We start from the raw sequence: 23,677 nt of genomic DNA, 5'->3' as shown, positions 1-23,677 counted from the left end.
GTACTTGTCTGTGGAGCAGCAAGAGGAACTGCCCCTCCCTACCTTCAGACTATGCTCAAACCCTACACCCCAACCCGAGCACTCTGTTCTGCCACCTCTTGTCGCTTGGCCCTCCCACCCTTACGGCAGGTCAACTCCCGCTCAGCCCAGTCCAAGGTCTTCTCAATCCTGGCACCCCAATGGTGGAACCAGCTTCCCCTGAAGCTAGGACAGCAGAGTCCCTGCCTATCTTCCAAAAACATCTGAAACCCTACATTGACGAGTATCTTAAATAATCCCACAGCACCCCCCACCCCAAACAAATGTACACAATGGCTACTTTGAGGAAAAATGTACTTACTGTAATGTGTGGTTGTCTTACCTAGCTACCATAAGATGAATGCACTAAACTGAAGTCACTCTGGATAAGAGCATCTGCTAATTGACTAAAATGTGTTTTGGGACGCAGCCTGAGTTCTACTGACTTTTTCCTCCTCTGTCTCTCTCCCCGAGATAGAAAGCGCCGGTGTGGGAGATCACGGGGGCGGAGTTCTCCAAGTCGGAGATGCACACCGCCGACGGCATATCCATCCGCTTCCCCCGCATGACGCGTGTCCGTGACGACAAGGACTGGAAGAGCGCCACCAACCTGATGCAGCTCAAAGTAAGGAACACCCTGATCATGCAACTATGTAGGGCTTCTATTGGATTATTTTTTTCAATCTGTAATGTAAAACCATTGAATACTTATTTATAGGTGCTCTGTGCAACCAACTTAATATCCATGTAGAAGTAAAGGATAAAAAAATGTGATCAACAATAAACGGTACCACTTGGTCAGCCGTTGTCTTTTAGTCAAACAGATACGAATACAGTGGAACTTGTACTATAATTGTGTATCGATATTCAAATGGCAACCAAAATGTGTTAAACACAGATGGCATTGAGTGGAGTCTTTTCATTTGGTTTGCTGCTGAGGTGGTTTTGGTGTGATAAGGTAGTCTTTTGAGCTGAATAGACCTTTATACGCAATAGCTCAAACTCACATTGAGTATTTTTGTTATGACATCTCTACTATATAATACAAAACCTTTCCTGTCATAAATGGTTGTTGTCCGTTGGTGTACGCAGCACAACTATTCCTCAAAGATCATTTGCATATCCCCTAGTAATACTAACTTCACAACTTTTGTTTCTCTCCATCAGGAGCTCTTCCGCATCTCCAAGGAGAGGTGTGACTTTGAGGTGACAGCAGGGCCCTCCAAAGGAGGTGAGGATGACAAGGGCTCTTCAGGAGACAGTGGGGGCAACTCTCCACCCTCCACCTCCCAGAGACCAGTCACTCCCAGAAAGACCAGTGAGTACCATAGACATGGATCTGGTCTCGGGTATGTAGATGACGCTTTACTCACCAATAATGCAAACAAACACTATGAACATATGTCAATAAGTATGTGTATATGCATGGGTGCGTCTGAAATGGCACCCATTTCCCTATGGGAAGCGGATATGTATATATTCAAACTTATTACACATGTTCGTACTGTTAGAATTCATTACCAATTAATTATTGGTAAGTACTGCATCTGTATACCCAAATAATACATTTAAAAAACATGGTATGACAACTCTCCTTGGTTTGAGATTTCCATCCTTTTTGTTTGAAACTTTAGGGAAACTACACGATCTCCTCATGATAGTAATAATATACTCTTAACAACTTGGAACCCAAATTATTTTCCAATCATTCCATTCTGAACATTTTCTATTTTTTTTCCCGGTCCAGTGTTCCAACCAGCATAAAATTCTGAACCGGTTCGAACCCCAAAGTCATATTCATATAGTTCCTTCCTGTAAATGTTTTAACCCTTGAACTCTACATCATTTTTATATTTCTCATTATTTTACCTCACCAATTAGCACCAATATAGAAGCTTGATATGGAATGGGAAAGCTAGTTTACATGTTTTAATTGGTCAGTTAAGTGCAAGCGTGAGAGAGGACAAAAATGTCATGGGTGGATGAGAGAGAAGGGTGGACATTGAAGGGGGGTTGGCTTGAAGTGCTGAACATCATGACATCAATTGGAATGGGTTTAGCATAACTTCACTGAATTACAGAATTATATACTAGACATTAGAAATATTTTTGGGGAGCAAAAAATATTAACCGTTTTAAGATTTGAAAGTAACAGTTCTGTTCCGGAACACTAAAGAACTTTTGTTTCAGGTTCTGTTCCCTGAATCGGTTCCAACTCGACTCTAATATATTTTGATTCAATGTGATGTTTCCATTACCTTAGGCACAGGCAACAGCAATACCCCCAAAGCTAAGGCAGTAAAGACAGAGCCTCCCTCCCCTGTTCCAGCAACCAAGAGGAAAATGCCCTCAGAAGAGCCCAGCGCAAAGAAGGTACCCTACACTCAACCATAGCAACTGGTGTTATCCTATTTGGCAGTAGGGTGCTGCATAGGTGAACCATGAAGTACCATCAGTATACTTTTTTTTATTGGGTCATTACATTTCTCACATCCAGAATAGATTTCAGCCTTGCATCCCGCAAAATGTATCTGGGCTCCAATGTATTCCAGGTAAAGACGGAAACTGTCCATCACAGTAATGGACAAAGCAAGAATGGACAAAGCAAGACTAAAATGGCCCCCTCCATGTTGGCAGAACCCAGGAATGACAAGGTGGGTGCTTTGTTCCATTTGTCACCAACTGTGATTTACGCTCAAATTCTTCTAAACAAAAAGTTCTAACAAGACATGCTAGTAGATGAAATATTAGAACATGTTTTTATTTATTATTGGATGATCTATCTGTAATACTGTATTTAGTTAAAGGTGCAATCTGTAATACTTACTGTCATTTTAATAAATTAAACTAAGGATTGTGTCTTAAAGACTTCCTGCTCTCCCCAGACTCTACTGGACATTTTCAGTGGTGTGAAGCTCGTCCTGCCAGACTCTGTGCAGGACCACAACAAGCTGCGGCGCTACTTTGTGGCCTACGACGGGGACCTAGTGCCGGAGTATGACGCCGCTTCGGCCACACACACCCTGACTGAGCCCGAGGAGGACAGCCATGCCCAGAGGGTCACCCCCGGCTGGATCTGGGAGTGTATCCGCAAGAGACGGGTGGTGCCTCCCTGCTGATGAACATGAATTCCACCCCCCCGAACACTGGTGCGATTTTGAAGTGTGTTGGCTTAACAAACAATGGACCATTATACGCCGATCATGTTTTACAGCTGAGCTTGATCCAAGCTAAAAACCGATATAAACTTAGTTGAATGTTGCTATGAATGATATAACCACAAGGACACAGGACCAGATCATGGGATATTGTGATGGTCATGGCAGAGTATGATTAGAGTTAAGAAAGATATAGGCCTAACTATGTCAGGCTAGGAGTAGTATCTGTCTACTATGGGCTGAGTAATGTTTCCATCCTTGGATCTTTCTATTTATTGTTTCCAGTCTTTTTTTGTATCCGAGTAGCGTTGGTTCAAATAAACCGTAATTACTTACGATAGTCTATCAGTTTGGTTTCTGCAATTGTGTGCCCATGCTGTGTGAACGGGTTAGGTCCAGCTGACCTACCTCAAAGCCAAGGTTCTCACTTCAAACGGGGTTCCTTTGATCGTGTGTAGTGTAGATAACAATACTATTAGGACGAGTTAAAGTAGTTTGGACATATCCAATGATACAAATCATGAAAGTAGACTGTCATAGTATCTAGGAGAGGGCTTCTTCTAACAATGCATGTTCTCCACATGAAATGCAAGATGGGGGAAAAAAGACTAGCAGGATACTGTCAAATTTTTAATTTTTTTTTTTTTATGGCCAAGTGGAACACTATATTGGGGTTTGTTAATTTTGTAAACCAGAGTGCAACCAGGTGACAAATCTATGATGTCAGAAATATCCTTTAATTCACACAATACCTTTGTGCTAATGTTTAAAATAAACTGGTTTGAATATCCTTTTCTCCGTTTGTCAGTTTTCTTCCATTTGATACCTAATGAGCACCACCATGGATGTTGAGGCCTAGCTGGGCTCAGTGTTCTCCAGCTTCCTCTTTCCTGACATTCCATACAGCTGTTCTTCAGACCTGCCCCAGCACTGCAAGTCAAACTCTTCTTTCAGATGACAAGGCTAAGAGACAGAACAGGTTAAATCTCCATTAAGTTTGATCCTATTTGAACATCTCCAGTGCAACAGCATTCATTTTGCAGGAAAGGATTCCATATGACATCACATTTTTGGGTTATACCACAGATTTCCATCTCACAGAACTGAGGCAGAAAATGTCACGAGTTCCATTATTTTCAATCTTATTTGGACAAAGAATGAATACTAACATGGACAAGCCCATGTCAACACTTCACCTGTCTTGAGGACTTGGCCAAAGTGGCAGTGCGTACACTAGAACAAGTGGATCCCGGCCTCTCGAGCCGTTGCAGTAGAATCCGAATTCTAGGTACGTGACTCCACGTTTGGCCCATTCCGGCTTTCAGCTGCCCATTGCCGTCTCTGGTCACAGTGTTTGTCACCTGAGGGTACATGATTCTTATCACTGTGGCATTTGATTGGGCTCATAGGTCATAGCACACTTGTATTTATTATGGATCCCCATTAGCTGCTGCCAATTTTAAATATTACAACACATTGTGTGGCCTGTGTGAACCTCGCTACACACGTACAGCCTAGGCTACCAGTTAGCATGGTTTGAATCGGACTCTCTATCCAACCTTTCATGTCTCAAAATACCCTCCCCCTTAGTGTAGATGTCCGAACAGGACCAAAAACAATAGTTCATCAGTTGCCCTCACCAGAACGGCTACATTGAAGTCTTTGGCGATTGTCTTCAACAGCCCTGCCACTTGCATCATCATGGACATGCCTAGAAATTCCAATCACCAAAGGTCATTATATAAATAGACAATGCTAAAATTGCCTTTATCAAAACCACAATGGTGACTCCCTTTGCAGAGTACAATTATGCCATTCTCTTCATTAAATCAATTATGTTCCACTGGCTGTCCTTTTATACAGTGTGTTATCAGAAACTATATCTTAATGTTATTAAGATATGTGATAAATGAACAGGTATAATCTACTTAAATATAACACGAGAAACTTTTCATCATAGTACCTTCATTTTGTTTGCCTCCCAGTATGGGAGAAATAACTGCTGACACTGAATCCACAATTACAGCTTTGACTGAGCCACCTCCCGCAGATGCCTGTAAAATATGACAAGATGGATGCAAGAATGATTGAATTCAGTTATGAATGATCAGTTATGTAAAAAATAAATCAGTTGTCATTATAGTTATCTTAAAACTACCTCAATTTAATTAATATTTCAGCAACATCAAATACAGTCCATCCCAAATGGCACCCTATTCACTATATAGTGCACAACTTTTGACCAGAGCCCTTTGGGCCCAGTCCAAATTAGAAGGGAAAAATACAGTCCATCCCAAATGGCACCCTATTCACTATATAGTGCACAACTTTGACCAGAGCCCTTTGGGCCCAGTCCAAATTAGTGCACCAGTGAATAAGGTGACATTTGGGGGACACACATTCAAAGGACTACCTGCTGAAGTCCAACGCATCGAAAATGATGTAGACAGCCGAGTAACGAGAAAATGTCAAACACTGGAAAGACCTGGATTCTCTGAAGAGCCTCCATCTGCACAACAACGGGTAAGAACTGTGGTGAGAACTGTTTTGATGAAAATGAATGTTAATTCAAATAGATTTTCATTGTCACAGCCTCTTCCAGCTCACCTGTTCTTCTATATTGCACGACTTCGCTTGGAGCATCTGAAGCAAGCGACTTGCCGACAGTCCTCCTGTTGAGTCAACATATATGACGCTCTGCTTCAGTTGGTAAGATATATTCACTGCAACACCAAAACACACCTAAAAGAGAGGGAAATGTAGGCAGCATAAACATGTTGTACTCAATACACTAGACAGTAGTGATACCAGCATCCATTGGGTCATTCTATGAAAACCAACCACACTGATAAGTAAGGTGTAAACTTTGCCAATGACATGATATACGATTATGGGAAAAAGGTCACCTGGGTTTTTCCACTTCCAGGGCCTCCTGCCAACTCTGTGAGCTCTCCTGTGTACAAGCCAGAGTCTAGAAGCTTATCTAGACTGGAAGAAAACAAACACTATCATTCACCAAGGCTATGAAGTCCTGCCAGGTGCTAAAACCAACCCATCAAGTCATAGTACAATAATAAAAGGGCAATTCAGTGGGAAAGTTAACCTGAGCATGCAAAATAGTAATTAACAAATTAAACCACTTTCATAATTATCCTTAATGTCTTAATGTCGGAGTGCAGGCTTAATTTGACCAGGTAGCCCTTTCCACTCACAGCCAGTCATCCCGTATACCGGTTGAAAATAGGAAATTGTCATTAATAAGCGACTAATTTGTTCTCCGCTTCACAGCCTTTATGGGTTTTGACTCACAGCCATTAGAAATTTGACCACCAAGTAACAAGAAGATGCCCCCACCTCTCCAGCTAGTTGAGCTTCTTTTGCACATGTTGTATGACACCGCTTTGATGTCATACAAGCAAACCACACACCCATGAGTCCAAATGCGCACTTCACATTTTCCAAATTTGAAAACTCATGTAATTAAAATTATCAACGTTCATGATCGCTATGTTTGATCCACAGTTACAAGGATGACATGCGTTATACCCTGGGTTGTCCTGAACAGAATGAGCCTATGTTTGGCATATTGTGAAGAAAATGTACTGCAGAACATGCATTTGAATGCACTCATGACTCCATTCTATGGGAAACGGGTACAAAAAAAACGGGTACAAAAGTATCGATATCCACAGCAAAACAAGTCCTATATTGACATAACCTGAAAGGCCGCTCAGCAACGAAGAAGCCACGGCTCCAAAACCGCCATAAAAAAAAGTCAGACTATGGTTTGCAACTGTACAGTCGTGGCCAAAAGTTTTGAGAAGGACACAAATATTAATTTCCACAAAGTTTGCTGCTTCAGTCTCTTTAGATATTTTTGTCAGATGTTACTATGGAATACTGAAGTATAATTACAAGCATTTCATAAGTGTCAAAATCTTTTATTGACAATTACATGAAGTTGATGCTAAGAGTCAATATTTGCAGTGTTGACCCTTCTTTTTCAAGACCTCTGCAATCCGCCCTGGCATGCTGTCAATTAACTTCTGGGCCACACCCTGACTGATGGCAGCCCATTCTTGCATAATCAATGCTTGGAGTTTGTCCGAATTTATGGGTTTTTGTTTGTCCACCCGCCTCTTGAGTATTGACCACAAGTTCTCAATGGGATTAAGGTCTGGGGAGTTTCCTGGCCATGGACCCAAAATATCGATGTTTTGTTCCCCGAGCCACTTAGTTATCACTTTGCCTTTTGGCAAGTTGCTCCATCATGCTGGAAAAAGCATTGTTCGTCACCAAACTGTTCCTGGATGGTTGGGAGAAGTTGCTCTCGGAGGATGTATTGGTACCATTCTTTATTCATGGCTGTGTTCTCAGGCAAAATTGTGAGTGAGCCCACTCCCTTGGCTGAGAAGCAATACCTGTTGGCATGACACGACTGATGGTAGCACTCACCTTGTCTGCTCCGGACAAGCTGTTATCCGGATGCCCCAAACAATCGGAAAGGGGATTCATCAGAGAAAATGACTTTACTCCAGTCCTCAGCAGTCCAATCCCTGTACCTTTTGCAGAATATCAGTCTGTCCCTGATGTTCTTCCCGGAGAGAAGTGGCTTCTTTGCTGCCCTTCTTGACACCAGGCCATCCTCCAAAAGTCTTTGCCTCACTGTGCGTGCAGATGCACTCACACCTGCCTGCTACCATTCCTGAGCAAGTTCTGTACTGGTGCTGCCCCTATCCTGCAGCTGAATCAACTTTGGCAGACGGTCCTGGCGCTTGCTGGACTTTCTTGGGCACCCTGAAGCCTTCTTCTCAACCATTGAACCGCTCTCCTTGTTCTTGATGATCCGATAAATGGTTGATTTAAGTGCAATCTTATGGGCAGCAATATCCTCGCCTGTGAAGCCCTTTATGTGCAAAGCATTGATGACGGCACGTGTTTCCTTGCAACTAACCATGGTTGACAGAGGAAGAACAATGATTCCCAGCACCACCCTCCTTTTCGTAATTTTTGGAGAAATGTCCTCTGGTCTGATGCGACAAAAATATAACTGTTTGGTCATAATGACCATCAATATGTTTGGAGGAAAAAGGGGGAGGCTTGCAAGCCGAGGAACACCATCCCAACCGTGAAGCTCGGGGGTGGCAGCATCATGTTGTGGGGGTGCTTTGCTGTAGGAGGGACTGGTACACTTCACAAAATAGATGGCATCATGAGGATGGAAAATTACGTGGATATATTGAAGCAACATCTCAAGACATCAGTTAAAGCTTGATCGTAAATGGGTCTTCCAAATGGAAAATGACCCCAAGCAAACTTCCAAAGTTGTGGCAAAATGGCTTAAGGACAACAAAGTCAAGGTACTGGAGTGGCCATCACAAAGCCCTGACCTCAATCCTATAGAAAATTTGTGGGCAGAACTGAAAAAGCGTGTGCGAGCAAGGAGGCCTACAAACCTGACTCAGTTACACCAGCTCTGTCAGGAGGAATGGGCCAAAATTCACCCAACTTATTGTGGGAAGCTTGTGGAAGGCTACCCGAAAAGTTTGACCCAAGTTAAACCATTTAAAGGCAATGCTACAAAATACTAATTGAGTGCATGTAAACTTCTGACCCACTGGGAATGTGATGAAAGAAATAAAAGCTGAAAGAAATAATTCTCTCTACTATTATTCTGACATTTCGCATTCTTAAAATAAAGTGGGGATCCTAAATGACCCAAGACAGGATATTTTAACTAGGATTAAATGTTATGAATTGTGAAAAATTGGTGAATGTGAATGGTGAATGTAAAATTCTGACTTCAACTGTAATTATCGACCCTCAATATCCAATAACTTTTGTCTCATGCTAGACTTCTTCAGTTTTTTTTTATACTCATCAAGACTACAAGCACTTGACTGGTTTTGGCTGATAGAAAGTCCCTCAGACAGTTTCGATGTAGGGCCTTCAATGTGATGTGCAGATTCTCACCTAGGATTGCCTGTGGAGAGGATGGCTGTTGAACTCAGCAGGTCTTCATATAGATCAGCACCTGATACAGGGAATGCTGTGTGCTGGGCAAGGAGCACTCTGCGTATAGCCAGCAGGGCCTGAAATGCAAAGTTAGTCTGTGGCCAAAAGTGTTTGTAACATTGTCTCATTATAGAAACGGAGTGGTTGCGGATCCAACTTTATCAGGATATTTTGTCTGCAGCAATAAAAGATCTGGAGCTTCCTGAGGCATCTGCGCATCACATTAATTCTCTACGTGCAGAGAACCGGCTACTCAGGGGTTCTGACTAGGTGGAATACAGCTACAACCAGAAGTAACTTGTTCGTAGCAGGTTAGGAGGACTTACGCAACAGGTTAGTACCAGGTCAAAATCATTCCACGGAGGGCCGAGTGTCTGCTGGTATTCACTCCTCCCTTGTACTTGACTAATGAATTAAGTTGACTAATTAGTAAGGAACTCCCCTTACCTGGTTGTCTTGATCTGGATTGAATGGATTGAGTTTGACACCTCTGTATTAGGATAATTAACGGAGCAGGTTAGGATAATTAGGTTAAGATTAGGAAAAGGTTTAGGGTTAGCTAAAATGTTCTCCTAACCTGCCAAGAAACGTCACTTCCGGTCGTAGCACTACTCCATCTTGTCACAACGCTACTCAGGCGAATGGTCATGATGCTCGTTTAATAAAGTTAGATCAAAGTTGAATCAACGTCTGCAAGATCACATAATGATTATAGAAATGCATTATTTCATGCATGTTTTACCTTATAGGACACGGAACATTTTTGAGCAAGGTCTTCTGTATCTGATGACACCAGATCTTCCACTTAAAAAAAGGATAATGCAACTTTGATTGTATTATTATTGTTATTGTATTATTATTTTAATACTTTGTCATACCAACATTGCCACATCAACTAGCTAGATTAAACAGAGTAAACAAATTGATTAAAACCCACGTACCTGTTGTAATGTCTGCTGCTCGTAAAGCCACAACCAATTCTTCACTCAATCCAGGACACATGCCATCTCTGAGAACAACCATGGCACATAGCTAGCTAGGCAGCTAGCAGTAGCTATGTCCAGAAAGAAGCTAGCAAGCCGTCCACTGTAATGTGAGATGTCTAAATGGTTACATGGTCTACGTGCACTTCAACTTTACAGTTTTGACAAACTATCCATGGTAGTTTGTTATGCTTTCAAGTTTTTTTAAATATATATAATGCTGCTATATTTTCGGAAGCTATTCCAGAGAAAGTGGCCGTGACGTAATTCCGGATATGAAAACGTGCAAACACTCTGAACATGCTCTGTCATCGCATACGCTAAATGTGTAGCTTGTGAACGCACTTATGGAGAAATTAGGCGTAAATTCTTCAGAATATTAAAATAGTACGTAAAACTAGCAACACATCTCCGCAGTGGGGGAGAAACGACCGAGTAAAACAAGGTTAATAAACAAACATATGTGTAACATTTGAGCCTCGCTGGGATAGGCAAATAATGGAAAGGAGTAAGTGGTTATTTCAAAACTAAAATCCCGACTGTCTCCTTTCTCCGGTCTTTACTTTTACTGGGACTCTGCGACTAGACACTCTGCTAGCAAGTATAGTAGCGCGCGCTAGTTAGCCCGTCAGCGAAGCCACATATCTGCTAACTTCGTGCGCGCTGAGAAAATGGTGAGTTGTTATTATATTTAACTATTATCTATTGTTAACATGTGTTCGATATAGCTAACGCCATGCACCCCACGTAAGTAAGGCCTTTTACTATAGTTCAGATGGCTAACTTTAGTTAATACCGGTCTCGGTGTATTTGGCTAGCTAGATGGCTAACGACGTTAGCATAACTACGTTAGTTACAGTACACCATCTGCTTTAAATGTTGATTGTTTTGGCTAAAGTTAGCTAGTTTAGGTAGTTTACAAATAATCAACTCGGTTGCTTGCAATCCATATGTTAGCTAACTAACTAGCCAAAATAATTACCAGTGGCAGTATATTGCCATTCATGTATTGTATTTAACGCGTTAGCTAGCTAACGTTAACTAATTGCAGCCAAGCATACTCACATCGACACAAGACATTGTGAATTAACTAACGTTAACAAGCTAACTACTAGCTAACGTTTGTGTATTTTAGTTTTTAATATGGCAACCAGCGCTAGCTAACGTTAGTCATGTAATTCTACTTTACTTGGTAGATAGGGAGCTAGCTAGTTAGCATTGTAAACCAACTCAACTAGAATTGTACTAACCAAGGTACATTGTTGTCATTCATGCCTTCTATATTCTGTCAAATTGGATCCCGAAGACCTTGCCAACAAGCAGCCTGTGATGAGGCTAAAATAGATCCTTAAGTAATAAACAACAACAATCAGAGTGTGTGCAGCATGTTTCAACAGGAATATCCCTTGTCTTTCAGGTCTTATGCAAGGTTGCATGGCACCCCATTTTAGTGTGAGCTTGAACTAAGGACATTGACTTTCAGGCATCTATTTTTCGCTGTATGCAAAGAAGGGGGAAGCAGCGCAGTAGTTTCTCTTTGGCAACGTGCGTAGTGGTTTGGCAGCCCTGTTGAGGGCCCAGGGATGTACTCACGCAATTCACTATGGAGTTATGTCAGATGTGTGTTCATGTCTTTGATGAAAAAGGTAAGTAGACATTCTCATTACCTCACGCCACCTAATTCGCTTGTTTTCTGACAAGGATGCCAAGCTCTGATACTGTTTCTTCCCTCTTTGCAGCAATACGTTTCTTGAACCATGAAAACCACTTCTGTGTGGAGTAAATGCCAATTAATGATTTTCATAAACAATCCCTCTCTGTGCCCCAGTTGAGTCAATCAACCATGCAGTTTTTTCATAAATTTTATGCCAGTATCTCAAGCTCATTATTTTCTCCAGTTAGCCACACAGCAAATGCCTTTGAGTATTTGTGTCCATTGTGTTTGTCTTTGACACTTTTCATCAAGCTTGATGAGTTGAGACCTGGCATTGTATGAGCCTGAGGCACAGTGAAACCAAATTAGGTGTGCATGCCTTGTCTGTCTGCAGGTGTACCTGTTAAATCCTCTGGAGAACCTGAGGAGCTACATCAATAATCGTCCGCCACTGGTCATCTTTATGGTCAGCGTCAGCGCCGTGGCCATCGCCTTCCTCACCATCGGCTACTTCTTCAAAATCAAGGAGATCAAATCCCCAGAGATGACTGAGGTAGGAGGGACACGCCTCCCACTGGTACATCAATACGGATGCTGTCATAGGAACAAAACCCATGCAGCAGGAGGTTTCTTGATATCTGAAGCAGAACTATACATGGCTGTCATACATCAAAGTTATTAGCTCATTTAGCTGAACTAATTTCTTGAAGTGTGACTTTATAGTCACAATTTACCCTAACCATATTATTGGTGATTATTTAAAAATAGTCAACAGCCATAAGCTGTGCTATTCAACAGCAGAGACTCAGTCTCCTCCCCTTCTCCAGGACTGGAACATCTTCCTTCTGCGCTTCAACGAGATTGACTTCTGCGTATCAGAGAATGAGACGCTCAAGCACAGCCTGAACGAGTCAACCACGCCCGAAAGCACGGTGACCAGTGGCCAAGCGCGCTCCAGCACCCAGGCCCCGCTGCTTCTGGAGGACCCGGGCCCGATCAATATCTCTGTTCCCATCACCCTTACCCTGGACCCACTGAGGCCCTTCGGGGGCTACTCACGTAACATCACCCACCTCTACGCCACCGTGCTGGTGGGACAGGTCGGCCTGGCCGGTGAGTCCACTTGTGTCTTCAGTCCCTTCTTCCTCCATGTTACAGGGTCTATGTGCATTAATCCTTTTCACACGATCATACTGAGCTACTTAAATGTTTTCTTTCACATTGTCCTTTTCAGCACAGGTCCAGCAACTATGCAAAGTCTGGATGCAACTGGATGCAAAGTCTAAAAAAGCCCCTCTGTGTTGAAGTGTGTTATTTGACTGTCCAAGCCAATACATTGTTTATTTAGTTGTGAGTTCGATTCACCTGTAAGTGGATGCAGGAAAGCGGTGGCATTATGACTGTAAGTAGCCATCCTTTGTGTAAGCATTTGTTTTGTGTTTTTGTTAACAACACTCAGGAGTCTGAGTGTTGTTAGCCAGTGCTTTGGTGGTTCAGTAAATCCTTTATCGATAGGTTTTGAGTTACCACGTTTCATGGGGAGCTTAAAGAGTGGCTCAGTGGGAGTGAACAGTGAAGCATTGTATAGTCAATCAGAGGCTAGTAGTCCAGATACTCCTCTGTCTGTCCCGTGGTAGGGAGAGGAACAAAGTGCCTTTGGCCTCTATTGCTACGGAGTGCGTTTCAGGCCCAGACTGAATAGGTATTGATGTACACCCCCCCCCTCCTTCTTTTTGTTGTTGTTGCAATTTGCCACTCAACTGAGACAATAGTCCCATGTCAACATAAGGATTATTAGAAATCAATGCCAAATTCCTTCTCCGTGCACGTCACCTGCAGGCTTTGCATGGGCATAGTAGGTCAGTCTCAAAGCTGTCTGACTGTTTGAATATGTATGTTTGCAGTCCAGTGTTTTCTGGATCAAAAGGGGCTTAGGTGGCAGGGGACATGGTAGGAGGCCATCATCTTGGCGGTGTAATGACATTTTTAATTCAAGACAGTTTCCTGCAATTCTACAAATTTCTCCATGAAGCTGAGATAATAATTTTTAGATTTGAAGCTAATTTCCTGCTATTCTACATATTCTGCCATGGAGCTGAGAGAAATTTACTGAAATTTACTTAAAAGACTTTAACCAACAATGCAGTTCAAGAAAGCGTTAAGATAATATTTACCAAATAAACTAACGTAAAAACGAATAAAAAGTCATGCAATAAAATAACGAGCCTATATACATGGGGTGCCGATTCGTTGTGCGGGGGTACAGGTTAGTCAAGGTAATTTGTACATGTAGGTACGTACGGCTGAAGTGACTATGCATAGATAATAAACGGCGAGTAGCAGCAGTGTAAAAAGGATGGGGGGTCAGTGTAAAATAGTCCAGTGGCCATTTGATTAATTGTTCAGCAGTCTTATGGCTTGGGGATAGAAGCTGTTAAGGAGCCTTTTGGTCCTAGACTTGGCGCTCCGTACTGCTTTCCTCTGACACTGCCAAGTATATAGGTCCTGGATGGTAGGAAGCTTGGCCCCAGTGACGTACTGGGGTGTACGTGCTATATTCTGTAGCGCCTTAGTCACATGCCGAGCAGTTGCCTTACCAGGCGGTGATGCAACCGATCGGGATGCTCTTGATGGTGCAGATTTAGAACTTTTTGAGGATCTGTGGACCCATGCCAAATCTTTTCAGTCTTCTGATGGGGAAAATATGTTGTGCCCTCTTCATGACTGTTTTGGTGTGTTTGGACTGTCGTGGAAATTCTTACACAGGGACACTCTAAGTCAATCTTAATTGAATCATTGTTTATTTGTCAACGTGCTGGAGAGGTTCCAACCAACTCAATGCACCGTAGTACACATGTCAATCAGGAGCTCTGCCTGGGCAGTCGCAGCTGTTGTCTTATATGGCTATACGCAGAGAAGTTGTATTTGCATAATTAATTGATCATTACCATTTTGTTTCATTCATGTGACCGACCAATACCTCATGAGGCTTCTGCTCTATAAGCTGAGACATTTAACTGAGTTCTTTCGTTTGTAAAAACAAGGTCTGGGCATACTGCTAAATTGCAGCTACTGATAGTGAGGACTTGTTCAGTCAGCCACTTGCTTGAACAAAGAAATGAGTTATAAGAAAAGCACAAAAATAAACATTTGCTGTACAAGACCATGATATTTAGTTGGTCATGTGGGCACCAAGGAACTTAACTCTCGACCCGCTCCGCTACAGCCCCGTCGATATTAATGGGGGCTGTTCGGGCCGCCTTTTCCTGTAGTCCACAATTAGCTCCTTTGTCTTGCTCACATTGAGGGAGAGGTTGTTGTCCTGGCACCACACTGCCAGGTCTCTGACCTCCCTATAGGCTGTCTCATCGTTGTCTGTAATCGGGCCTACCACTTGTGTCAACAGCAAACTTAATGATGGCGTTGGAGTTGTATTTGGCTACTCAGTCATGGCTGAACAGGGAGTACAGTAGGGGACTAAGCACGCACCCCTGAGGGGCACCAATGTTGCAGCTCAGTGTGGCAGACATGTTGTTGTGTGATATCTGATTAAGTCGTTTACACTCAGTGTTTTTCCATCCCAATAATTTTTTTGCCCTGCCCAAGGATTTCAATATCAGAAAAAACCCTGCAGTCAGTGTTTGTTTTCCCCCCAAAATACAACTTTACATGTGAATTGAATTACATATCGATGGAGGCTAAATGGGCTGTTGCAGGACATATGTCATATTCCTTACAGTGGAGCTCTTGTCAACTGCACATTCTTTACATGTCCAGGGGCCAACTGTGATGCTGTTTTACCTGTCAGGAGTACTTACAAGCAACATTTCCTCAATTTTGGCACTGAGCAAACTCTGCAATGTAGAGTTATGTAATTTTAGGCAAAAAAAAACGTTTTTAAAGGGGTCCGATCCTTAAGGTAAGACATAAAGGTCTTTACCTGTCTTGCTTTTCAAAGATGGCTAGAAATGTGCACATGTTGTGCTTTTGTTGGAAGCAAACACTCTCCATTGTTGACTATAAATGAGCTATAACTGGGCTACTAACTAACTAGCAAAGAATATGAACAAATGTGTACACATGGCTACATGCAACTCTCACTTTGATCTCAAAACAAGCACATCTACTCACGACCGCTCATGCTGTAGCCTAAACACAGTCCAGTTCAAAGTGAATGGCACAGATCCATATATGGCAATGCATATAGGCCTACTGCAACTCTGATTGGTTATGGCGCACCGGTCTGTGTAGAGTACTGCCTGTCAGTGTAATAGAATCCTATTCTAATGGCACTACCTATAAGAACATCTTGCACAGTTATTTTTGCATACTAAATCTTGCGTAGTTAGTTTTTGTTTCGGTATATTACATTGAAAGTGGCTATTGCGTTGATTCGTTCACAATTCCCAAAGTGGAGCGAAATGTTGACAGTGTTAACTAAAGGGGAGAACTGTAGAAAGTTGAGTGAAGTTCAATCTTATTCTGTGTGGCAGTCCGAGGGGAGGTGCACGCATCTTAGAGGGAACATTGCTTACGTGTGTGTGTGTCCTCAAAGGCAGGGATGCCCACGAGGAGATGAACATCACCTTCACACTGCCAGCGTCATGGAATTCTGATGAGTGCGTGCTGCACGGCCACTGTGAACAAGTGGTGTTTAGCACTTGTATGACCATCACTGCTGCCAGCAACGTCTTCCCTGTCACAGTGTGAGTGCCACTAAACCCCTGAATTGCAATGCATCCATATACTAAATTATCTTTGTATTTCATGACTAGACCTGTATTTGATAGTCAATGTCGGACTTTCATTTAGGCAATCTTGTAATACGTATAGTGAAATATTAAAATTACTTTTGACATTGGAATAAAACTGATGGAATCATCAGTCATTTGCTCATGACAGTGAATAACCTCACATTAGTAACACTGACAACTAAGTGCACACTGTTCGTAGAATATCAGTTGTACTACGGTACAAGGAGACTTGTATTAAATTCAAGTTTTATCAAACTGAGTACTAAGCATTGGTGCAGAACTTCATGGTCCAAACAGAATAGTTTTAACATAGAACAGAGATTTTTCATGATCATGTCTCCTGACCATAATAAAATAGAATGGAACAGGGCAAGATATTCAAGTTTATTAAATGTTGCCTTCCAGGCAACCGCCCCACTGTGTCCCAGAGACCTACACCAACGCCACGTCCTGGTACAAGATCTTCACCACGGCCCGTGACTCGGACACCAAGTACACGCAGGACTACAACCCTTTCTGGTGTTACAAAGGAGCCATCGGGAAGGTGTACCACACCCTCAACCCCAAGCTGACCGTCATCGTGCCAGACGTGAGTCAGCAGCCACTGTCTGCAGCAGTGCTGTTTTATGTCCGAGTCCCAAATGGCACCGTATCCTCTAGTGCACAGCTTTTAACCAGTGCCCTATGGGTGCCATTTCAGACGCAGCCTGTGTTTGTGGATAACCTTCCTGAAGGTTTAGACTGAGAACGTTTGAGAGTAAAGCCTTTTACACTACATGGCCAAAAGTGCTCGTCAAACATCTCAGTCCAAAAACATGACGTTAATATGGAGTTGGTCCTTCCTTTGCTGCTATAACTGCCTCCATTCTTCTTGGAAGGCTGCGTGGACTTGCTTCCATTTAGCCACAAGCATTAGTGAGGTTGGGCACTTATGTTGGTCGATTATGCTACCTGTTCCAATGAATAGTGCCAACCATAAAGTTTGCTGGAGGAGGAATAATGGTCTGGGGCTGTTATTTTTCATGATTCGGGCTAGTCCACTTAGTTCCATTGAAGGGAAATGTTAACGCTACAGCATACAATGACATTCTAGGCGATTCTGTGCTTCCAACTTTGTAGCAACAGTTTGTGGAAGGCCCTTTCCTGTTTCAACATGAAAATGCCCCCGTGCAAAAAGCGAGGTCCATACAGAAATGGTTTGTTGAGATCGGTGTGGAAGAAGATGAATGCCCTGCACAGAGCCCTGACCTCAACCCCATCGAACACCTTTGGGATGAGTTAGAACGCCGACTGCGAGCCAGACCTCACTAATGCTCTTGTGGCTGAATGGAAGCAAGTCCCCGTGGCAATGTGGAAAGCCTTCCCAGAGGAGTGGAGGCTGTTATAGCAGCAAGGGCAGACCAACTCCATATTAATACCCATGATTTTGGAATGAAATGTTCAACAAGCCGGTGTCCACATACTTTTATCCATGTAGTGTACGTAATCAAAATGGCTCCATTTAAGAAGATAAGTACTGTTTTTGGTATACAGCTTGGACATAGGCGCTTGTCTAGTTTAATTATGTGTAACTTCATATCATGAGTGATTTTTATTTTAATCTCTCCAATTCAATTTTATAATGCATTCATAATGGAAACTGTAAATCTAAATCCCCAAGTGCACATTAGCTAATATGTTCTAACTGACTAAAGATAGAGCAATATTGCAGAAGCACAATTTGCAATTAAATTACATTTGACTTTAACCAGATTTATCCTAGGGGACCAATGGCATTATTCAATTACCAACCAGTTTTCCTAAAACATTATTTATATTTGAAATGACAGGAACAATACATGGGGGGGGGTTGCTATTAGAGAAAATAGCCAGTTTCCAAGTACAGTATGCAGTATGTCGTCCTTCATGAGGTAGTGTTTACCTGGCGCTGAGGCTATTTCTCTCTTTTTGCAGGATGACCGCTCACTCATCAACCTGCACCTAATGCACACCAGCTACTTCCTCTTTGTGATGGTCATCACCATGTTCTGTTATGCTGTCATCAAGGGCCGGCCAGGGAAAGTACGGACAACAACCAACCCAGACTTTTGCGCTGAAAAGGTAGGTAGGTGTCGGGTGAAGTTGCCCGTAGACACTGATATTGGGTCAGTTTAGAATTTTCCACCTCTAATGGTTGAGGTTTGGGGGAGGCAAAGCTGATCCTAGATCTGTATCTAGGAGAAACTTCACCCGGAGTGAAAAGGTACAACAGAATGCAATACAGAGCAATAATACACAGCACAACACAGCTAGTCACCTTTTATATCGCATTAAACCGTGTGAAAAGATATTGCTGAGTCTCTGGGGTAAAACTGTCATTTTGTTAATAAAACCAATAAACCTCCCGAGGGAGTTTTCAGCTGTTATCGTGACTGTTGTATACATTCCACCTCAGGATAAGAAAAATAGCAAGCTGGCACTTAGTGAACTGTACAAGGCTATAATCAAGCAAGAAAATCTACATCCAGAGGCCGCTTTTCTGGTTGCCAGCTATTTTAATTCTGCTTCACTAAGACAAGTGATGCCCACAAGCAAGCATACAAGGCCACCCTCGTCCACCATTTGGCAAATCAGATCACGACTCTGTACTCCTGCTTCCAGAAAGTCAAACATTAAGTCTCTGTGACACTCTTCGTTGAGAAATGGTCACCAGAATCGGAGCTTATGCTGCTCTGCTAACGCTGATTGGAATATGTTTAACATCGAGTTTATCACCCCCGTCACCGGTTTCATTAGAAAATGGATCAGCGACATTGTCCCCACGGTGAGGGTTTGCTGCTTCCCCAAAGAAAAGCCCTGTATTAACACTGAGGTTGGTGCTACTGCACACAGAGCTATCGTAGACAATCTTGAGTCAACCGTGCAGGACCGGAATAAGTACAAGGTGTCCCGCTATGACCTCCGCAGAGTCATCAAACAAGCAAAAGGACAATATAGGAATAAGGTGGAAACATACTACACAGGTTCCAACGCCTGCCGCATTTGGCAGGGGCTACAGTCCATTATGGATTACAAAGGAAGACCCAACCGTGATCTGCCCAACTATGCCGCTCTACCAGACGAGGTTAAGGCATTTTATGCACGCTTTGACAACAACAACATCGTGCCGGGTGTGAGGGACGTCCTACCCAGAGGATTGTGTGATCTCGCTCTCCGAGAACGATGTGAGAAAGCTCTTTAATTAGGTTAACACACGCAAGGCCACAGGGCCCTTGAGCGTGTTCTCGGATCATGCGCAGGACAGCTGGCAGGCATATTCACGGTCATTTTCAACCTCTCCTTGTCCGTCTGTAATCCCCACGTTTGTCCCAGTCTGTAATCCACCAAAGAACTCTTAAGGCTTCATGCCACAATGACTACCGCCCTGTAGCACTCACTTTTGTAATCATGAAGTGCTTTGAGAGGCTTTGAGAGGCTGATTATGGCACACATTAACTCTGTCCCAGACACCCTAGACCCACCCAATTTGCATACCGCCCAACAGATCCATAGATGAAGCAATCTCAATTGCTCTCCACACTCCTTACCCACCTAGATAAGAGGAATGCCTATGAGAATGCTGTTCATTGACTACAGCTTAGCGTTCAACACCTCCGCCACGCTGACCCATAACACAGGGGCGCCACAGGGGTGTGCTTATTCCCCTCCTATACTCCCTGTTCACCCACGGCTGCGTGACTACGCACGATTCCATCACCAAGTTTGCTGATGACATGATGGTGATAGGCCTGATCACTGGCCATGATGAGTCAGCCTACAGGGAGGAGATCAGTGACCAGGCAGTGTGGTGCTAGAACAACAACCTCTCCGTGAACATCATTAAGACCAAGGAGCTAATGAGGGGGTGAGAATGCCCACATTGACGGAGCTTCAAATTCCTCGTATCCAAATCACTAAAGGCTTAAAATGGCGACAGCGCCTCCACCTCAGGAGGTAGAAAAAATTTGGCGTGGTCCCTCATTCTCAAAGTTCTACAGCTGTACCATTGAGACCATTTGGACTGGCTGCATCACTGCCTGGTATGGCAATAGCACCTCGCTACAGAGGGTGGTGCGGACAGCTCAGTACATCACTGGGGCACAGCTCCCTGCCATCCAAGACATCCATATCAGGTGGTGTGGTAGGAAGGCCTGGAAAATCGGTAGACTCCAACCACCCAGGCCATGGACTAATATCTCTACTTCTGCACGGCAAGCAGTACCAGTGCATCAAGTCTGGCATCAACAGGCTCTCAGCTTCTATCCCCAAGCAATAAGACTGACAAATAGCTAGCAAAATAGCCACACATACGGAGTCATCCTTATTGACCTTTTCTTTTTACACTGACTCTATGCACACTCACAGGCACGACAAACACACACACTCAGTCAATCTGCTCACTCACACATAATATATATATATATATATATAATGCACATACATACTTGTGCATGTGACATGAACACTTGAAAATTAAACAGATTTCCAGGTGTCTGATTACAGTATCTGACGGAGCATTCCCGACATGCCTGAGCACTACAAAACTCTGGTTGCTCCTGTTTTACAGTTGACTTGGCTCATTAGGAAGCGGTTATTCAGCGTAACATCCCTAGGGTCCTCATTTGTACGCTGTGACAGACTAGTCGGTTAGAGGGATGATTCTGCAGCGGCATTAATTTATTTTTTCTCTCCTCTCAGGTGGCCTTGTCAGAGGGGTAAGAAGAACTCTAGGATCGCCATCAGAACTGAAATATAACCGAGGATGAAGTAAAATAAAAAAAGACCAGTTGCCTACTGAACCCTGAAAATAATACTGGGCTGTACAGCTCTGTGAATGCATTTTTCTGCAATGTTGGATCACTCCAACCAAAGACATATAAGTGCCTGTATCTACTGTGTAAATATTTGTAGGAACTCATGAATTCAGTACAGAAACAGTTTGCCTGAGCCCCCCCCGTGCCATTGGTGACAAAATTCCAAAATGCAATATCAGCAAAGCTAGAAGTCCTAACGCAAAATTGACTGAATGGAAACTGCACTTCCACATTGTCACCAGTCTTTGCCCCATTTTCGCCACACATTTGACCCTCACATAATCCAGTCCGGGTAATACAAGTTCCTACGTGTCTTCATGTGTGTATGGTGAAAAGTCTTTGGTTTCCTCGTGACAATGGGCCTTTGTCACACTGAAATAAGATTTCGCTGCCTTTCTCTTCCCCTTTTAGTTTCTTCATCATTCACTTGTGTATTCTTGAGTGGTTTATCCTTGCTTGCATTCTGAAAGTCCTGCAATTGTGTCTCTGTGTGTGGAAGGCCGGCTTACCCGCCTCAGGAGTGTTTTAGGCCACACGCCTTTTATAGCACCTGGAAGTTACATTTTAACTGACAAGAGGCCTGTCTATGTCAAGTGGACTTCAAGAAAGATTGGTAGCAACAAAATGTCAACCTCCATCTCCTATGTTCTTCCAATAAGCTTGTTGCTTTAAATCAAGTGTTGTGATACTTCTGACATCTAAGCTTGTCATGCATAGCAGAAAGAACACTCTTTTTCCTTGAATTTAGTGTATGCTGACGACTGGTAGGCCCTTGAGTAATTGAAAGTTGGAATGCATGTTAATAATTGTTTGTGCTCTATTTTAAGCACTATTGTTTTTAATGTGGGTTCTGGTAATGGAGAAGTGTGTAATTGTGGAATGATTTATTGTATATGACAAAGCTCTTCACTGGCAACGATTAATCCATTTTGATTCACCTTTTTTTTTTTTATTTTTTTTTTTTTTTTTTTTTTCAATTTGTGTCGTTATTGATATACTTAATGAATGTAAAAGCTACACAATCAATTTACAGCAGCGATCCAACATTACAACTATGATAACTAAATGTACAAACATTTATTCCAAACAATTTGGAATGGGATGTACCTTTTTTTGATTCGATTTTAGTTTTGTCACTGAGCCTTTATCCCAAACTTTAATTTCCAGTTTTGTTTTGACAGAACAGTATTTTCATTATATTTTTGTTTTTCTTGTTGCAATTACTTTTTTTAAATTGCATATTTTTCGTCTGTCAATTTCTCAAACATGTCAGTATGATCCTAGCTTTTATTTGAGGATGATTGAATGGATCCCTTATCATTTTTAGAATTGGTTTTCGGATTTCACTTGAAATGGGTTTTAAGGGTGATGTCATATCAACTTGGTTTTCCTGCAGTAGCTAACCAAGTGTGGCATACAATACATGCCCCCCCCCCCTCCATAGAACTGCATTAATTCCACTGATATCTCCTCTCTTGTTAGTTCAGAAGTTCATGTTAAGGTTTAAACTATGCAGCTGTAGGTGGGTGCATCCAAATCCTTTTTGTCTAGTGCTTTCAGTCAGAGCTGAATATATTACATTGTAGTGTGTCATTTCATAACTACGTAGTAAAGACTGTGTCCTGGGTTGATGGGTGACAAACAAAGCATTGTGTTGTCAGCCCAGCAACCATTCATTGTAATGCCTATGATTTTGTCCTTTTCTTCCCTGTGAGAAATGCCTGCCCATTTGAAAGATTGCCTTAATATTACTTTGTTGTTTTTGTCCTCGATGTAGATGGCTGTAGGTCTGTCTGTTTTGCTTTCAGTTCATGCTCATCATCCCGTCATTCAGAATTATCTCCATAGGCATCACATCAGGCTTAGCTTGCCAAAGGTGTCCCTGGGTTTCGTCACACCCTGTATGTAGTATAGTTGACTATACGATCACCAACATTTTGTATTATGGTACAGGAGGTATGTTCGATATGAATTTGACCTTACTCTCACAGCACAGGATATTAGTTATGTGTTCTCACCCGGACCTTAAATGTTACGACATCCATCCCCCAATACTGAGCATGGCAGCCATTTGACCTTGTTTTCCTTCAATTCTTTTAGCAGCACATTATGCCTTTTGCACTAACCTGCTGCAACATCCCAGTAAATAGCTCCTCTGTTTAAATGTGAATACAAGGGGTCAAAGGTAACGATGACCAAAACTTTTCTCCAGTGCAACTGTAAATTATTTGAGTTGAAATAAACTTGTCATCTGTTGAAGATA

General features: G+C 42.6%; 3 protein-coding genes across 6 annotated transcripts in view; 2 read left to right on the top strand and 1 right to left on the bottom strand.

Moving 5' to 3' along the window:
* The window catches only part of lig3 (ligase III, DNA, ATP-dependent), a 22,534-nt gene extending 18,564 nt beyond the window's left edge, over positions 1–3,970 (top strand). Inside the window, exons 17-21 of one of the 2 annotated variants that reach the window (XM_020465104.2) lie at positions 497–643; positions 1,186–1,336; positions 2,282–2,391; positions 2,571–2,672; positions 2,904–3,970. In XM_020465104.2, the coding sequence (XP_020320693.1) occupies positions 497–643; positions 1,186–1,336; positions 2,282–2,391; positions 2,571–2,672; positions 2,904–3,137 (744 nt within the window). In that variant the 3' untranslated portion in view covers positions 3,138–3,970. Of the gene's footprint in view, positions 1–496; positions 644–1,185; positions 1,337–2,281; positions 2,392–2,570; positions 2,673–2,885 lie in introns of both variants that reach the window. The other variant, XM_020465103.2, reaches the window with a different exon arrangement.
* Positions 3,811–11,634, bottom strand: rad51d (RAD51 paralog D). The gene is made up of 11 exons (XM_020465106.2): positions 11,425–11,634; positions 10,133–10,277; positions 9,934–9,995; positions 9,150–9,268; positions 6,083–6,164; positions 5,784–5,918; positions 5,590–5,685; positions 5,140–5,230; positions 4,817–4,887; positions 4,373–4,537; positions 3,811–4,139 (listed from the first exon to the last, which is right to left on the bottom strand). Exons 2-11 carry the CDS (start codon positions 10,212–10,214, stop codon positions 4,032–4,034), a joined length of 1,011 nt encoding a protein of 336 aa, XP_020320695.1. The 5' UTR covers positions 10,215–10,277; positions 11,425–11,634; the 3' UTR covers positions 3,811–4,031.
* tmem248 (transmembrane protein 248) lies at positions 10,271–23,677 on the top strand. Of its 3 annotated transcripts, XM_020465109.2 has the most exons (9): positions 10,271–10,619; positions 10,761–10,848; positions 11,592–11,820; positions 12,223–12,381; positions 12,656–12,941; positions 16,384–16,534; positions 16,988–17,171; positions 18,536–18,682; positions 21,299–23,677. In XM_020465109.2, the coding sequence occupies exons 3-9, from the start codon at positions 11,758–11,760 to the stop codon at positions 21,317–21,319; spliced, it is 1,011 nt and encodes a 336-aa protein (XP_020320698.1). In that variant the 5' UTR covers positions 10,271–10,619; positions 10,761–10,848; positions 11,592–11,757; the 3' UTR covers positions 21,320–23,677. The 3 variants fall into 3 exon arrangements, with proteins under 3 accessions (XP_020320698.1, XP_031663585.1, XP_020320699.1); XM_031807725.1 differs by lacking the exon at positions 11,592–11,820; XM_020465110.2 differs by lacking the exon at positions 11,592–11,820 and having other exon boundaries at positions 10,271–10,848.

This window comes from Oncorhynchus kisutch, linkage group LG28 (genome assembly GCF_002021735.2).
Source record: "Oncorhynchus kisutch isolate 150728-3 linkage group LG28, Okis_V2, whole genome shotgun sequence".
In the NCBI taxonomy this organism is placed as follows: domain Eukaryota; kingdom Metazoa; phylum Chordata; class Actinopteri; order Salmoniformes; family Salmonidae; genus Oncorhynchus; species Oncorhynchus kisutch.
This window is presented reverse-complemented; position numbering and strand designations above follow the sequence as displayed.

What these genes read in the sequence shown, in the direction of transcription:
- rad51d (XM_020465106.2), bottom strand. Translation starts at nt 10,214, where the DNA reads ATGGTTGTTCTCAGAGATGGCATGTGTCCTGGATTGAGTGAAGAATTG. An exon ending in AATGTTCCGTGTCCTATAAG is followed by an intron (nt 9,269 to 9,933) that starts GTAAAACATGCA and finishes TTTGCATTTCAG; the next exon opens with GCCCTGCTGGCTATACGCAG. An exon ending in CTGGAAGTGGAAAAACCCAG is followed by an intron (nt 5,919 to 6,082) that starts GTGACCTTTTTC and finishes CCTCTCTTTTAG; the next exon opens with GTGTGTTTTGGTGTTGCAGT.
- tmem248 (XM_020465109.2), top strand. Translation starts at nt 11,758, where the DNA reads ATGTACTCACGCAATTCACTATGGAGTTATGTCAGATGTGTGTTCATG. An exon ending in AATCCCCAGAGATGACTGAG is followed by an intron (nt 12,382 to 12,655) that starts GTAGGAGGGACA and finishes CCCCTTCTCCAG; the next exon opens with GACTGGAACATCTTCCTTCT. An exon ending in CAGACTTTTGCGCTGAAAAG is followed by an intron (nt 18,683 to 21,298) that starts GTAGGTAGGTGT and finishes CTCTCCTCTCAG; the next exon opens with GTGGCCTTGTCAGAGGGGTA.